At 41.8% G+C, this 18,025-nt stretch overlaps 1 protein-coding gene across 4 annotated transcripts in view; it reads right to left on the bottom strand.

Moving 5' to 3' along the window:
- Positions 1–17,766, bottom strand: part of LOC149262553 (Mannose-P-dolichol utilization defect 1 protein) — a 269,403-nt gene extending 251,637 nt beyond the window's left edge. For all 4 annotated transcript variants that reach the window (XM_089424895.1, XM_089424900.1, XM_089424903.1 and 1 more), the window contains exon 1: positions 17,496–17,766. In XM_089424895.1, the coding sequence (XP_089281021.1) occupies positions 17,496–17,648 (153 nt within the window). In that variant the 5' untranslated portion in view covers positions 17,649–17,766. The remainder of the gene's footprint in view (positions 1–17,495) is intronic.
- Between the last annotated feature and the right edge of the window lie 259 nt (positions 17,767–18,025).

Genomic DNA, 18,025 nt, shown 5'->3' with positions numbered 1-18,025 from the left:
GGCCCTTGGGCTCTGAGTTCACAGACTATGGGCACCAGTTGACCTTGTTTGGACTTCAAATATTTTATATGATTTTCCTACTTCGCTAAGGTTGTGGTTAAACATCTATCTTTCAAAATACATCTAGTCGTTGTCATATTTTATTCAAAAAATTATTCCTCAAAATCTCTCAAGCATTGTAAATTTGTATAATTTGTAAATTATTTTGTAAAATTTTATTTTATTTTTTCTAACCCTCGTTTGCAGCTGGGGTATGGGGTTTTGAATTTTTTTTGTATATATTGGGGTTTTGGGTACTTGCAAATTTATTTTTGCAGGTGAGATTCAAGAAGATTTGCTAGATTAGAGCTAGATCTAGGCCCATGAGGTTAAGATCTAGCCTTTAAAAAAAAATTGCAAGGCCAACTATTGAAAAATTTGCAGTGAAATTGAAGATCTTAAGCAAAATAATTTTTGAGGCAAGGGTTTCAAATTTTCCACGCCTCTTAAACCCGACATCCTCCTCCAGCTTAGTCGTCTAGCCATTTTGGCCTAGCCGCTAGCCTCTTCTGCCCCTTTTAGCCTTAGCATGGCCCCTTTGGGGCTGTCGTTAGCCTTCTTAGGCTAGGTCACAGACCTCTAAGGCCTCGGCCTGCCCTCCTTTGCTTGGTCATGGGCCCTGTGGGCCTCCTATCCCTTCCACTGTCCCTTATCTCCCTCTTCCCTGCCTCCTTCTTCTCCTATGTTGCTCCTTTTCTCCTTTCCTTTCTCCTTCGTCAACCCCCTCTCCTCCTCGCTGGCCCTCCTGTCCTCCTCCGTGTGCCTCGGCCAGCCTTTTCTAACCCTGACGCAAGCCTTCTTAGGCTCTTTCCTCCTCAACTCAGGCTTTGAGGCCTTCTCCTTTGCCTCGGTGGGCTTCATAACCTAGGCCGCAAGCCTTCTCTGCCTTGGACGGCAGGCCTTAAGGCATCTCACCTCTATCGTGTGTTGATTTGGGGTAGCATCGGATGTGCTCTAAGCCTCAAATTTTGCAGGGAGGCTTGGGCACATGCATTCCAAAGAACCCACAAACCGTTTTGGGAAATTCCACCAAGAGACGATTATATTAAAATAATTAATATTTTTAATGGGGTTCCTAAGTCTAAACTTAGGAAAATTAAAATATTAAAGGGTATTAATCTAATTGTTGGTGAATCTTCTAGATAAAGATGAAGATCAAGTCAAAAAGATCTGAGCCTTTGATTAGGAGTTAATCTAGGTCGTTGGTTATCCAACGGGAAGATATAAGAAGGGGCTTGAGGGTCATTTGGAAGACACACCAGGCAGATACTCAGTTGCCTGAGTAAAATCGATTTTCTCATTGGTCGAAGTTCGGCAAGAGAAATCGATTTAGAGGGAGAGTTGCAAGTGGAGGAGAGACAGATAGGGTCTAGCATCAGTCAGAGAGACAGGGACAAAGACGCAGAGCAATAAAAGGACAGCGTTGGGCAGATTGATGCTGGGAGAGGCAGCGCTGGCTTGGGTGATGCAAGCATTGCGCAGGGCAATCCAAGAGCCAGAGAAAGTGATGATGGGCAAGCCAGAGAGATGCAAAGGGTGTAGGAACTTTTCTCTCGGGTCAGATACTTGTTCAGGAACGTCTGTAAATTTTTCTCAGAAAGCCTTATTTTATACTGCCGGGTGTAATTTGTACATGAAGATTTTTGCTGAAGAATAATAAAACCCTCATCTATTGCACCGGTTTTCCTGCATTGGGTTTTTCCAGGGACAATTGTCCAAAAATAACTGTCATTGTGATTGTATTTGTCCGAGCATTTTACTTACATTTACTTTCTGCAAAGTTTTAATTATGAAGACTCCAGTGTAATATATTTAGATATTTTCCGTAAGAATATAGTAGATAACTTATTTCTGAGGTAATAAGTAGAAGAAATAATATTAATCACTGCAGTAGGATTTCTATTTAGAAATTTTCACATGGTATCGGAGCTACAGGGAAGCAAAAGAGAGAAGCCAGAGGATCCAGCGCTGAGAAGAGAAGAGAATTTGAAATTCCTGCAGGGGCAGAAATTCGAAACTCCCAGAGGATTCCACAGTTTACACCAAAGAGATTGCATTTCGTGGGAAAACTCTCTGAGTGAGCCATAGAGAGGTAAGTGTTTTCCAATCGAAATTTATCAGTGGTAGAAGGGACAGCACAACAAAAGATTCAGCAAGGAGGATTATCTCAGGTGGGACGCAGTTTTTCCTACAGCAGTTGCTGGGATAGGTTAGCGTCAGAAATTGGCACAATATGGATACTCAAAGTGTCTCAGATTTATCTACCAGATTAGATGAAATATTTGCATGCCTAGCTAATTCAGCATCAGCGGATGTTTGGTACATTAATAGTGGAGCTTCAACTCATATGACTGGAGTACGAGAACATTTCTCAAGCTATCAAGAAAAACAAATGGACTTCCAAATAACTATGGGAAACAAAACGAAATGTACTCCAGTAGGGAGAGGCACCATAGCTTTTTAGATGGAAGCAGGGACCAACATTCGAGCCACCAATGTTCTGCATGTGCCAGGATTAGGAATGAATTTAATTTTAGTGTCCCAATTACAGGACAAGGGATATGATGTATACTTCATCGGGAAGAAAGTATACGTTAAGCATCCAAGCTGGAAGAAGAAAAAGCAAATTGGGGTTTGAAGCAACAAGTTGTATAGGTTGCAGCTCGAATCGCCAATGGCACTGATAGGCAGCAACTATAATGGTGAGAAGGAGCGAAATGAATTATGGCACAGGCGAATGGGGCACTTACACCATGGAGCACTGAGGATGCTCAGAGAGACTGTTACAGGGGTACCAGTCCTTAGTAGTGAACATGATGACTTGTGCAGAGGATGTGTGCTAGGAAAGTACACTAAAGCAGTGTTTTCCAGAAGTAACAATAGAGCAGAGTGTGTAATAGGATTAATACACTCAAATATCAGCGATCCTATGTCCACAAGGGCTCTTAGTGGTGGCGAATACTTCGTCACTTTTATCGATGATCACTCCAAAAAACAAAAAAACAAAAACAAAAACAAAAAACAAAAACAAAAAAAAACAAAAAACAAAACAAAAAAACAAAAAACAAAACAAAACAAAAACAAAAAAAAAAACAAAAAACAAAAAAAAAAACAAAAAAAAACTGGATCTATTTCTTAAAGACCAAGGATAAGGTCTTTGATCGTTTCCGAGAGTTTAAGGCTCTTGTTGAAAATATGACAGGGAAAAAGATAAAGGTATTGCGTTCAGATAATGGTGGAGAATATACAGACAAAGATTTCACAGATTTATGCAGAAAAGGCGGGCATCAAAAGAGAGTGGACAGCTCCATATAATCTGGAGCAGAATGGAGTGGCAAAACGGAAGAACGAAAGAACAGAACTATTGTTGGGGCATTCAAAGCCATGTTGTATGATTAGGATCTACCTAAGTATCTATGGGCAAAAGTTTGCAACACGGCAGTATAAATCTAGAATAGAACTCCTCATAGAGCAATGGGGAAGAGAACGTCTGAAGGAGTGTTCACAGGGGAAGAAGTCGGAAGTCAGTCATCTCTGGATATTCAGAAGCGTGGCTTATTGCCACATTCCAGACGATAAGCGCGGCCAACTAGATCAGACTGCAGAAAAGGGGTATCTTGTAGGATACAGCGAGACCTCAAAGGCATATAGAATCTACATTCCTGGCAGCAGGAAGATTGTAGTAAGACAGGATGCAAAGTTCATGAAAGATAAAGCTTTCAAGAAATCTCATGAAATGCATGCAGAAGATCAGTCAAGGGATGTTCCGTTAGTCCAAGAGCAGCAGGGGCAGCAAGAAGGACAGGCATAAGAGCATACACCTGGGTTGAGTACAGTGACCAGCACCAGTATCTCCTCAGAGGGAGGAAATGCAAATACTTCTCAACAGACGAAACGATGGGATCAAGAGGAAGAGTTGGTTGATCCCTCCCACCACCAATGGTAGAACGAGCAGAGAAGTGCGCAAACACTGAGAGACGCAGAGGAGTTTGTTGGAGCTTCTAGAGCCGAGAAGAGGCAGCGTAGACAACCAGATAGATACCAAGCATTGGTAGCTCAGGTTGAAGAACCGTCTAGCTTTCAAAAAGTTGTTCAACACCAAGTATGGGTGGATGCCATGTTGGAAAAGTACAACTCCATCATGACGAATGATGTCTGAGAAGTAATACCTAGACCAGAAAATAAATCAGCTGTAGGATCACGATGGATCTATAAGATCAAGTATGTTGCAGACGGCAACATAGAGAAGTACAAGGCAAAGTTCGTAGCAAAGGGGTATGCTCAGAAAGAAGGAATAGACTATGAAGAGACCTTCACCCCAATTGCTCGATATACCTCTATCAGATCTATTATATCCCTAGTATCTCAAATGGGATGGGAGATTCACCAGATGGATGTCAAGACAGTATTCTTGAACAGATTGATAGAAGAGGAAGTGTATATAGAACAGCCCCAAGGCTTCGAAACTCATGAGAAGAAATCTCATGTTTGCAAGTTAAAGAAAGCCTTGTACAGGCTGAAGCAAGCACCCAAAGCATGGTATGGTCGGATTGATAGTTACTTGCAACAGTTGGGGTTTGTCAAGAGTGATGTTGATCCCAATCTCTACTATTTACTGGTAGAGAATGAACCACTTATTCTAGTACTATATGTAGATGACTTGTTCCTAACTGGGTCATCTAGGCTCATCCAGGACTGCAAGAAGAATCTTGAAGCTGAATTCGACATGAAGGACTTGGGATTGATGCATTATTTTCTGGGGTTTGAAGTTTGGCAGAAGAATGGGGAGATCATCCTTAGACAAGGAAGGTATGATACAATAATTCTGAAGAGATTCAGAATGCAGGATTGCCGACCCATGGCTACTCCCATGATCACTAACTGGAAGAAAATAGATGCATCAGAGGACAAAGAAGTAGATCCCACCTTGCACAGGCAACTCATTGGGTCGCTTATGTATTTGGTCAACACGAGGCCAGACATTTGTTTTGTTGTCAACACTCTTAGTCAGTTCATAGTGGAACCAAAAAGGGTGCATTGGGCAGCAGCAAGACACATACTTAGGTATGTACGTGGAAAAATCAGATATGGGTTGAAGCACTCTAGATGGAAGGACATCAGTTTGAATGGGTTCACCGATGCAGATTGGGTAGGTAATTCAACAGACCGAAAAAAGTACCTCAGGGTACTGCTTCAGTGTTGGATCAGGGATGATATCTTGGTGCAGCAGGAAGCAAAAATCGGTAGCACCGAGTTCAGCAGAAACAGAATATATGGCAGCCAGCACAGCTACGTGCGAAGCCATATGGCTCGGAAAATTGCTTGTGAGAAAAAAGGATGGAAGCGACCAAGGTTTACTGCGATAATAAGAGTTGCATCAAACTCTCTGAGAATCCAGTATTTCATGATCAGTCGAAACATATAGATATTCGTTGTCACTTTATCAGAGACTGTGTATAGCTACAGTATGTTCCCACAAAAGAGAAGGTGGTCAATGTACTCACAAAGGCTCTCGAAAGAGCTAAGTTCACTCAGTTCAGAGAGCAGTTGGGTATGGTTGAAAATCCGTTTTGGTAACAGCAGCAGCTTGTAGTGCAGGGACGGTTGGCAGTGTCAGCAGCAGCACAGATGCAGAAATTAAGAGGGAGTTGTAGTACAAATGTAGCATTGGCAGTGGCAGTGTCAAAAGCAGCAGTACAGTTGCAACACCAGCGCAGTAGTTGGTGGACAGCATGTCAGACATCAGCAGCACAGGGGATGATGCTTCAAAATCAAAGCAGTATGCAGCAGCAGTATATTGCTAGAGCACATTCCTCGCTAAGAGGGAGTGTTGATTTGGGGTAGCATCGGATGCTCTAAGCCTCAAATTTTGCAGGGAGGCTTGGGCACATGCATTCCAAAGAACCCAGGAACTGTTTGGGAAAGTCCACCCAGAGACGATTATATTAAAATAATTAATATTTTTAATGGGGTTCCTAAGTCTAAACTTAGGAAAATTAAAATATTGATAGGTAGTAATCTTATTGTGGGTGAATCTTCTAGATAAAGATGGAGAACAAGTCAAAACAATCTGAGCCTTTGATTAGGAGTTAATATAGGTCGTGGTTATCCAACAGGAAGATATAAAAAGGGGCTTGAGGGTCATTTGCAAGACACACCAAGCAGATACTCAGTTGCCCGAGTAAAATCGATTTTCTCACTAGTCGAAGTTCGGCAAGAGAAAATCAATTCAGAGGGAGAGTTGCAAATGGAGGAGAGACAGAGAGGGTCCAGCGTCAGTCAAAGAGACAAGAATGAAGACGCATAGCAGTTAAAGGACAGCACTGGGCAGATTGACGCTGGGCGAGGCAGTGCTGGCTTGGTTGACGCAGGCATTGCGCAGGCCAGTCTGGGGGCTAGAGAAAGTGACATTGGGCAAGCCAGAGAGACGCAGAGGGTGGAAGAACTTCTCTCTCAGGTCAGATACTTGTTCAGGAACGTCTGTAAATTTTTCTCAGAAAGCTTTTTTTTGTGTAAGTCAACATTTTATATTAAAAGGAAAAGATTATAGTACAAAAAGTCTGTCTCTCCAGACAGAGGGCTACCAGTCTGCAACCCCAAACCAAACTGAACAAAAGACACCCCATCTATCATGAGCACACCACGCAGGGTGGCAGAACCATAAAGCCTTACTAAAACAGAAAGTTAAACTGCTGCCTGACTGAGGCAGCTAACAGACAACAACCCCGACCCAAATACTAATCCGCCGAACAAGGAGGACCATAACAGACCCATCGAGTGAAACCCAAAAAAAACCAGCAGAGACGAGAGGCAGTCCCACTACCTTTTGAGCACATAATAATTTCTGGAAGCTTCCGAGGCAGGTTCAGTCATGGAGATGCCTGCCTGCGCAGTCATAGGATAATTGCTCTGGTACTCCCCCGCTGGTTCTTCCTTTCGATTCTCATCCTGCCGAACATCCTGACCAATGGTTTGCCTTAATAGTTTGATCAACACAGTGAGTTTCTTAGTAATAGTATCCACTTGTTGTTCCAGAGCGCTAATTTTGAACTCCAGGCTTTCTAAGATCGCCATGTGTTCTTCGGACTTGGCATCTGTGATGTTCTGGATCTTGCGCATTTGCTCCGCATGGTCGCCCTGCATGCTCAAGGCTTTGGCAAGCAGCGTTTTCATCCTCCAGCTCTCCGCCTGAGTCCTTACAAACTGGGTAGCCCGCGTGGTAACCGTACCTGGATCTTGGATCCAGTTCACCTCCTGTTCCATTTCCTGCTCGTTCAGCTTCTTCTCTTCCTCATTAACCATGGCAGCCAGGTCGTTTATTCTCCGCTTAGCTTTCTGGGAAGTTCGAGTTTCATACATTTCTCTGGCCACCTTGAGATCTTTGTTGGCCGAGGCATTACGACTGCCCTCCCCAACCATGATCGTATTACCTCTCACAAAGTGATTCTAAGAACTCTCAACCGAATGCCAGGGATTGGGCCAGTAACACGTAACAGCAATGTGTTTGCCCCTGCCTCTGGTGGTTGTTAAATAGAGGTTTCCAGGGGGATTACCAGCCGGATACCGCCTTTCCCTGTTTAACTTGCAAGTCATGTCATGATTCTTTCTACGTGCAGGAGGATTGTTTGGGTAGTGGCCCGTATTCTTTCCCTTACGGTCGCCTATGGTTTCCTGCCTCTCCGTATGCCAAGTGTTCCAATTCTTGTCAGAACGGCGACGGCGCATTTCCTTATTAATCATCCCTGATGATGTCCCACCTTTCCTCTGCTCTTGATATGAATGCTTCACAATCGGTTGTCCTTCCTTCCTCTGCCAGACATTTAAGGTGCTTACCTTACCCACGTATCTTAACATAGAGTGACGTCGTTGAAGTTTTCCATAAACCGAACTTATTCTCCATCACCTAAATCTTGCCTGGAGAGCTGGGAGCACTTATCTTTTAAATCTGGACAGTCTACATTCTGCCAACAGCTGTCCCATTTGATAGTTGGGTGCTCGATTCCGTAGTTCGCCAGGTGGTCCGCAATCTTATTAGCTTTCCTTCGCACAGCCTGAAAGATCAGACCTTTCATCTCCCTCAGCAAACCAGCAATGTTGTCTATAACCTTGGCAAGTCTCCAGTGTTTAGTGACCTTACTTGCCTTAGCTCCCATATAAATCTTCCTTGCCGCTGTGATCGCCAGTTCTGAATCTCCCTCAACCATCGCTGCACTGACTTGAGCGTTTTTGAGGATTCGAAGTCCTTGTTCCATGGCAGCAAACTCCATCTCATTATTCGTTCCCTCCCCTAAGGCTCTGCTGTATATGTGTAGAATTTCCCCTGCACTGTCCCTTATGATGCCACCAATGCCTACCAAACCTGGATTTCCTCTGGACGCCCCATCGAAATTGAGCTTGAGAAAGCCTGAGGGAGGGCGCTTCCAGCGAATTGACACATTGGACGGACCCGGTTGGCGATTCGTTGTGACCATGCTTCTGCCGTCGTCCAATTTGAAAGCTTTTAAAATAAGTAAGTCCCTGACCGAAGCTTGATTATCTGGTTCAGTTCTGCATTTTACCAGGATCAGTTGTCTTATATTTTGGGTTATTGTATCAAGAGAATGATTTATATCTCTGTGTTCATTTTGAAAAATTCTCCTGTTCCGTTCCTTCCAAATAGTCCAGGTTATAAAACCTGGTAAAGCTTTCCATATGCTATTAATTCTTGCATTGCTTGAAAAGGCGCTCTACCAATTTATGATGGTGTTCTGGATTGAGTCCCTGGTTCAATCTGTTTTTTGCATAATGTTTTCCGCCCAGTTACAGGTGTTAAAGAGATGGTTCATCGTTTCCTCTTCCAGATTACACATGGGGCAGATAGATGGGCCATGAAATCCTTTCTTGCGAAGGTTCTCCCAAGTGAGGGTTTTCCTTCTCATTAGCAGCCAGAGGAAGGTTTTAATCTTGGGCCAAAACAGAGAATCCCAAACCTTATTGCTCCATTGAACCATTTCAACTTGCTCTGAATCCTCAAGATGATCTCTGGCCTCCCTTAGCGTGAAGTTGCCGCTGCCTTTCATGCCCCATCTTAGCTGGTCTTTTTCCTCTGCTTTCCTTATTTTCCTTTTGTTTAATAGGTGAAGCAAATCTTTTATTTTGTTGTTCTCCTCATTTGAGTTTTCTGTGTCGCTGAGCCTCCAATCTCTCCAATCCTGGTCCCTGCCGCTGTGATTCCAGTACTGATGGACAGTATATTTTCCTTCCTCTTGACATTGTCTCTGAAGGGCAGCAAATTCGGGTCCTTCAAGCTTCGGGAGTTGCTGCCACGCATCTTCCCAGAATAAAGTTGTTTCCCCGTTTCGAATTTCCCAGAAGCTGCGGTCCTGTACGATGTCACGATTTCTTCTGGCCAGATTCCAAATGGGAGATCCTTCTGGGACCTCCTGCAGTCTGATTAGATCCTGGGTGTTGTGCTCTGGGGTGTACTTCTCCTTCCAGTGTCTAGCCCATGGGAGCTTAGGTTCCTTCAGCCACCTCCACCAAAGCTTGGCACCACATGTCATACTAATCGTCTGAGGGTCCACTAAGTTCAAGCCGCCCAAAGCTTTTGACTTGCAAAGTTTATTCCAGGCAACCAGTGCCCATTTCTTTTTCTCCGCATTGCCTGTCCAAACAAAAGCTCTTTGGATCATTCTCATCTTTTGGAGAACCCCTTTTGGGGCTGGGATGATAGAGAGCATGTAATGCGGAATGGCTTGCAATACTGCTTTGGTTAGAACCAACCTTCCAGCGAAATTGAGAGCTCTGTAAGTCCAGTGCTGACATCTCTTCTCCATATTAGTTAAAATCTTCTCCCAATGTATTTTTTGCCAGGGTTTGTCCGTAAGAGGAGCTCCTAGATACTTAGAAGGGAGGCTGCCTCTTCGGAAGCCTAGAATGCTAGATAAATGCTTTTGAATAGCTAAATGCATATTGAAGAAAAATATAGTGGATTTTGAAAGATTGATTTCCATACCTGAGGCCTTACTGAAGAGATTTAGAATTTTCTTGTACCCCATGGCTTCTTTAACTGTTGGCACTCCATGCAGCATTGTGTCATCCACAAATTGCTGGTGAGTGGTCGCTGGTATGGACCGCAATGGCTGTAAACCTTTGATTTTACCTTCATTGTTTGCTTTGTGGATGAGTCTACTCAACCCTCCATTAGGATAACAAAAAGGAAGGGAGACAGGGGGTCTCCTTGTCTGATTCCGCGGGAGGGAGAGAAAGGATCAGAGGGAGAACCGTTAACCAAGATGGAAAATTTGGCGGATTTAATTAGGGCCAGTATCCATTTTATCCATTGATTATCAAAGCCAAAAGCTTTCAGTATGGCTTCAAGATAGTTCCAGTTAACCTTATCATAGGCTGTGGATAAGTCTAATTGCATCAGCATCCCTGCAACTTTCCTGGTCTGAAGAGTGTGGACCATTTCCTGTGCTAGAAGAATGTTGTCTACAAGTTGTCTTCCTTCAACATACCCAGATTGCTCTTCCGAAATTAGGCTAGGAAGTATGGGTTTTAGTCTATTGGCAATCACTTTTGAGATGATTTTATATCACATTACACAGGGCTATGGGTCTAAATTTCTCCAGGGAATTGGCCTCAGCTTCTTTCGGAATTAGAGCGAGGAATGTAGAATTTAGCGACTTGAGGATGGAATTGGAGCGCCTGGAATCTTCCACTACTTCCCAAACTTCTATTTTGACAAAGCTCCAGCAGGCTTTATAGAAATTGATGGTGAACCCATCAGGCCCCGGTGCCTTATCATTCGGCATGCTTTTGACTGCTTCTTCCACCTCCTCCAGTGAGACTTCTCTTCTTAGCGCTAAATTTTGTTCATTGGTGATTAATTTAGGAATGGCTTGAGTTAGCTCCTCAATTACTTCAGCTCTTCAATTACTTCAGCTCTGTTAACTCCCGGCTCCTGGGCTATGTTATTAAAGTGCCTTGTGAGCAGAGTTGCTACTTCTTGATGACTTTGGAAAGTTTCCCCTTCTTCGTTGTTGAGGCAGAGAATTTTATTGGCCACTCTATAATCTAGAGCTGACCTATGAAATAACTTCGTGTTCTGTTCCCCTTCCTTTAGCCATTGTATCCGAGATTTTTGTTTCCACAAAGTCTCTTCCTGTTGACAACGGAGCTGCCATTGATGCATTAAGACTTTTTCCTGTTCAGTGGATTCCAGGTTGCTCATCCCATTTGTCCAGCTTTTGTGAATCTGTTCTAACTTTTCCTCTATTATGATCTCCTTGAAAATATTTCCGAACTCTGTTTCATTCCACTCTTTGAGTTTATTTTTGATGTCTTAGTTTACTTTGAAGTTTATACATCTTGGTACCTCTTATATCCAGAGGTTCGTGCCACCATTTTTCCACTAGCTGAATAAAATTGGGATGATTTAACCAAAATTTCTCAAATCTAAAAGGCTTATTTTTGGGGGTTCCTTGGATGGCAGCCACTAGTGAGATTGGCCAATGATCCGAACCTCCGCTTGGGAGAATATCAGATTCTACTATTATTCCTTCCATTAGAATGCCTTCAGAGATCAGAAATCTATCTAAACGAGAGGCTATCTATTTCTCCCCTCCTCTTCTGTTATTCCATGTAAAAGCTCCACTTTTCGGTTGGATGTCCACTAGTTTGGCAGATCTAATGAACTCCGCGAAGACCTCTGCATCCTTATTGAGTTTTCTTGTTCCTCCTTTCTTTTCCGAAAGCGAGGTTATCATATTAAAATCTCCACCCATGATGATCTTCAGGCTGGAGTGTCTGAGCTTTAAATTTAGCAAAGAACGGAGAAAAAAAAGTTTTTCCTCTATTTTTTGAGGTCCATAAACATTGGTGCATAAATAGATTTCAGAGTTACCTATTATTTGCGTTTCCATGGCTATGTACGATCTTGTTGCTTCTGTTGAGATGATATTTATCACCCTGGAATCCCATATATTTACTAGGCCTCCCTCCCAACCTTGGCTAGCAACTTCCATGAATTTTATATGATGCCCAAGTCTTTTGCAAATGATTTCCATGCTGTTGTTAGTACATTTGGTTTCCTGTATAAACATGATGTCCGGTTTCTCTTTTTGGAATTTTCTCTTTAGGAGTCTTTGTTTCGCTTCGCTGTTTAGCCCTCGAGCATTCCACGATATAACTTTCATTTTAAACTTGACAGATTAATGATAAGGAGGGAAAGCTTCCAGAACTTTCATCTTACCGGAGTTTAACATAATAATACCCAATTCCTGCAGTACTTCGCTGTTTGATCTGCGTCCTCTTTTCCTTCTTTGTTTCGAGCTGGTTGTGGTACTTAAAAGGCTCTTTGAGTGGCTGCCTATTCCTTTTGCTATGCCTAATTTCAGCTTTTGCCTATCCAGCTCTGCTTTCTGTCTTGCAATAAATAGATCATTGATCTTTTTAATCTGCTCTTCCGAGATGTTTTCTATCCCTTGAGTCTTCCAATTTTCTACCATGACTGGTAAGTTAACGCCTGCCTGCTCTAAAATCTTACTTAGCTCCATCTCCTCACTTCCACCATCACTGGTCAGCATATCTGCATCTTCAATTGGCTCTTCTGTTGGCTCCTGCATCTGAACTACTTCATTGATGAGAGGTGCCTCTCCCTCTTTGGGTGAATAATCTGATGTTTCTTTGTTTACTTCATTGTTATTTGACTCCTTGATCTGTTCTTCAGGTTCCGTCTCTGTTTCTAAGATTTCAAATGTATTGCTTGTGTTACCTTGTGCTAGACCTGTTCTGTTTGTTCTTCTCCTATTTGCTCTTTGTCTTGCTTTTGGTCTTATGAAGGTATCCCTACTGTTTGCTGCTTGCTCTTTCTTAGGCTCTTCCTCTGCTTTGTTTAAAGGACATTCTCTCACTAAATGTCCATGTTCATGACACTTCCTGCACCGGAAAGGGATTTGTTCATAGTCAATGGCCTGGAAATAGTCCTCATCGCATAAGAGGTGTATCTTCTCTGCAGCGTGGCTTCCGATGCTTTGATGAAGGTGCCTAGCTAATCTCCTATTTGCTTCAGAGCTGCAAAGCCCCAGTAGTCTATAGGCAAGGAGAAAAGGCGAATCCATACAGGAACTTGTGTGAAAGTTTCTCTTTCTGGTACGAAGTTGGGTTTCCAGGGTCTCATGTAGAGACCTGCTGAAGCGAAGAAAAAGGGTCCCCCATCAAATACTCTATCCTTATCCTCTAAATTCGTAAAAACAACAGTAAAAAAACCTTTCGCGCCTAGGTGCAGTTTAACATCACCTTTGGGTTTCCATTGCTACTTGATCCATTGACAGAGCGCTCTTTCTGTTGGCCACAATCCCATGAACTTGCATATGACTACATGTTCGGCCATATGTTCCCTGTAAGCTTGTATCTCCGGATCAGAGATCACTACTCTTAGGGCCCCTGCTTTTTTGGGTTTGCATGCTCCTCGTGTTGCTTTGTTCTTGCTGGGTTCTGGTTCGATGCTCTTTTCCTCATCTGCTTTTGCCGAATTCTTTTCCTTGCGTTCCCCTTCCTCCACTAATTGTTTATCTTTGTGGTTTGTATATTTCATCCCTGCAAAATCCTTCTTCCCTCTGTCCGCCTCCCCATGTCTGCCTTTTCCTTGCATTCCTAGGATGTTGGTTTCCTCCCTGTTTTCTTTTTGCTTCTCTGCCTTGCCGCTTCCATCTTCTTTCTGAGGTTTTCCAAACCCCATTATTTTCACCCCCTCTTGCGCTACCTTTTTCTGCATAATTATTTGTCCGAACGATGGGGTCCCAATGGACCCCTCGTTTACCATTTGTCGGGTCAGTCCTTGTCCTCTCTTGTGCAGTTCCGTTAATCTGCTTCTGTGCGCCTCCAGCGCTGAACTGTTCTGAGTTCTGCAGACTTGACAGGTTAAACCCTAACCAGACGTTCGCTCCACTCCCAAAGCCCAAGGCTGGTTATAATCATTCTATTTTTCTCAGAAAGCTTTGTTTTATACTGTTGGGTGTAATTTGTACATGAAGATTTTTGCTGAAGAATAATAAAACCCTCATTTGCTACACCGGTTTCCTGCATTGGGTTTTTCCGGGGACAATTGTCCAAAAATAACTGTCATTGTGATTGTATTTGTGCCAGCATTTTACTTACATTTACTTTCTGCAAAGTTTTAATTGTGAAGACTGCAGTAGAATATATTTCAATATTTGTCGTAAGGATACAGTAGATAACTTATTTTTGAGGTAATAAGTAGAAGAAATAATATTAATCATTCTAGTAGGATTTCTACTTAAAAATTTTCACATTGTGGACCCTTAGGGTCTCTCCTCTAACCTGTCGTGGCCTTCCTAAGCCTTTTCTTCCTTGCTCCCTTCCTTTCCTAGCCCTCACTCTAGCCTCATTCATCTTTGTGGGTTTTCTAAAGCTAACATTGGGTGTGTTGCAGAGATTTGGAGTAAATTTGTTGTGCTTTGCAAGTGACCCATCTACTAAAGAGGTCTTGGGCAAGTGCTCTACTTGGCATAGGGTCATTGGTTTGTTTCTCTAACTCCCAAAACCCTCACTGTCTCACATTTGCAGCATCTGAACATTACATATCAGTGGCAAAATTTTAATGAAATTGGTATAAAATCAACTAGCAAGGTGTCTAACATATTCGTAAGTCATTCATACAAATTGGGCATGCATTGTGAGCTTGTTTCATGACTGTCATATTCCTTATAGGGCTGCATACTAAAATCTGATCTAAAATAGCAGTGGCATCATAAAAGGCATTTATCTCTTGACTCATCTCGCATAAGCATTGACAAAGTGATTCGGTTTCCAATTTATTAGTTGCAAGTAATTTGGGACTGTTTAATACACTTGGCATAAAAGTGAGACATAAGTAAATCACACTTTCATTGAAGCTTCTTGAACTGATAAATGGTGTATAAGTGGTTTCATTATTGTTTCTCTGTTTTTCATTAAAGCAAGTTACTATTGGTTTGGTACGCTAGCATATTTGTTGCCTAAAGATTATTAAATTGCACTAATAGGCTTCACTCATAAAGCACTTGAAACATTAAAGCTCTAATCCCATAATTGTGTTGAATATATTTGGGTATTGGCACTGAAATATTCATTGAATGTCTCTTAACTAATTGAGAATCTAATTGGTAATCATTGTGATATCTAAGGATTCATGAATAATTGGTATTGAGCACTATTGATGTCTAGAAGGCTTCTAATTGAGTAAGAGCATTGATAATCTTGTGGTAATAATCATTTGCATCTTGTTAAAAATTTGCTAGATTGTTCTAATTACGGGATTTTGGCACATCCCGTATTTGTTGAAAAATTGTATCTTGTGGGTTTCTATCGTATCTCATTGGCACTTGGTAACTTGGCACATTCTCTTGTGGTTAAAGATTGTCTCTTAATTTCCATTATTAAGTACTTATTGTCATAATTGAAGATTAATCATAACTAAAGTACTTAACATAAACAATCTTAACTCAAGAATCACTCAATCCATCTTGCATTGCATTCTAAGTCTAGTTGCATTGGTAATTTACCTCCAAGCATAAGCTTGGTTGATAGACATTTAGGGCCACCCTTTCTCAATTTAGCTTGAGGGGCTTAGCACCTCTTTAGTGGTTAACACAGTGACCTTGCAGTGGTCAGAGCCACAGTCTCTACAACGTTAGAGGCACTGGGTGGTTGGAACACAGGCGGAAGTATCGTTAATCAAGCCCTTGCTTTCTTCCCGATGGCTTCCATCCCACAACCTACTCTAGAGACTTGTTCCAAAACCGTTAAGAGGAAGGTTACATTTAGAATAGGCATCTAACTTAAAATCAACCAAGATTTTGCATTTCACCTAGATTGTAGGATTTGCACTTCATCTAGGATAGTCAAGCATCTAAGTTGCATTTGTTCATTGGGTTACGTGGTCTCTAATTGATTTAAAAGCAAGTTAGTTGACTCCATAAGGCACTGGTCTCGTTAATAATTAAATCTAATCCTTTGAAACTTGCTAAAATCAACCAAGTGGTTAGGCCATTCAATCGTGTCTCCTGGACACGTTGGTTGTCAACTTGTCTTTCACATTTCTATAAGGACTACCCCCCATAGCCTGTTGTTGGGAGATAGCTAGAACAGAGTGGGCAGGGATCAAAGTGACAACCCCCGCCTTGAGTCGTTGTCGCAGTGACTATACAATCTGAGCGACAACATGGAGGAATTCCAACAGTGATTGAAGTCCAAGTGACCTCTTGGAAGATGAAAACCAAGGGTTAGAAAACTATGCATATGTACATATTGTGAATAGAATGCAATCATGCGAGTTTATCTAAATTTTGCCTATTACTTTTGCGTGTGTTTAACACATCTTATGGTTTCCAAATGGGTATTCTTCAATTGTCATCATCCTGTATGATCCCTTGGGATCAAGTCCTATAGTCTGCCAAGTATCCAATATATTGTCACATGCTACAAATAGGGTTGCATCAGAGATCCAGAATCGAGGAATGATGGCATATAGTAATATACTAAATCTCTAAGATAATGACCTCAATTCTGCAAACCACGGTATACTAATTCCGAAAACGATTGGACTTAGTTCAAAGTCATTGACACTTGGCAAGAAGAAATGTAGATGGTATACCAAAGAGAAACATGAACATGAAGATAATTAGGCTCAACTTCGAAAGGGCTGAAGCCTAACAAATATGCTTCGGGATAGACAACTATCACCGCCATTATAATGGGAAAGGAAAGATAACATGTCGCTGAAATTATCCGTTATATTCGCGAAAAATCTTCCTATGGGAGATATGGCATTGCAAACCAAATAATGGCACACATGCATAACAGTATGACGATGAGAAGACACAACTTAGATAACTGTGAACTTCGGAAATTACATAGTAGCAAAATCCACAGAGCAGAAGACGGACTTCCTCGAGATACAGTCGCACATCATCAAACAGCAGGCTTTGAAGTTTGAAAGCTTCTCAACAAACTTTTGAATGTTGTAACTTGAGTGGCACTGACTGGGTCAAAAAGCAAGCCATTTGCCTCAAAAGATGAACTGTTTATTGGATGCTGTCAATTGACTCTCGAAGAAACATCCATAGTAACCCCAGTCTACAAAGTATGAAAAGGGATCTCGGGTGCAGACCGCTCACGGCCTAAAAAGGTCCAGGATTAAGATGGATCTCCGTTAGTTTAAAAGAAATTAATAGTCTTTCTTTCTCTGACTGACATCAATCGGTCCAGATAATTAAATCGAATTGGAGCCCTACTGATAAAAATAGCTAAAAAGTTGGGAGTTGGCATTTTGGATCGCATATGAGCAAATCAAAATTTGAAGAAAAAGAAAAAAACCATCAAAATTCTACAGTTCGATCAAATATTCAGTGGACCAAGAAAGAAAACCATAGATTGAGCCAAACTTCTTCAATATGAAAAGAGGTATGAACCTGAGGGACTTTGACAATTGTTGAAGCAGCTACAATGCAGTAACCGAGAGCCTTGGACAGCAGGGGCAGCAGGCAGTCCCTGTGGGGAAATTCGCCATTGCCGAGAGAAGCGAGTAAACACGTAAAATTTATGCCCAGAATCTCAAGTTCCATCTTCTCCTGCGTCTACCTCTCACTGATGTCACTGCAAAAAATTGCATTCAAACTTATACGGATTCCATCAAAACGGAACCAACCAAAAACAAAAATTATATATAGGATACTACCGTCGACCTAAAGAGAAAAAAATTATATATAGGATACTACCGTCCACCTAAAGAGAAAATAAGATTAAAATAAAATATGTATATGGTAGACAGCCATGTGTTTAGGCATTTTTCACATGGTTAACTTTTTTGGTAAGTGTTGGATATCTGAGTTATGTTTTCTGTGTATTTTAACATCTATGAGGTTAAAGATAGTTTATGGGATAGATTGCTTTTTTATTTGGTTGATGTATTCGCTTTTTTTCTGTGAAGTTTCAAAAAATA

This window comes from Pinus tabuliformis, chromosome 6 (genome assembly GCF_031772625.1).
Source record: "Pinus tabuliformis cultivar Carrire ecotype Pingquan chromosome 6, CPIR1, whole genome shotgun sequence".
Classification (NCBI taxonomy): Eukaryota; Viridiplantae; Streptophyta; class Pinopsida; order Pinales; family Pinaceae; genus Pinus; species Pinus tabuliformis.
The sequence above is the reverse complement of the archived record's forward strand: the minus strand, read 5'-3'. Positions and strand labels throughout refer to the sequence as shown.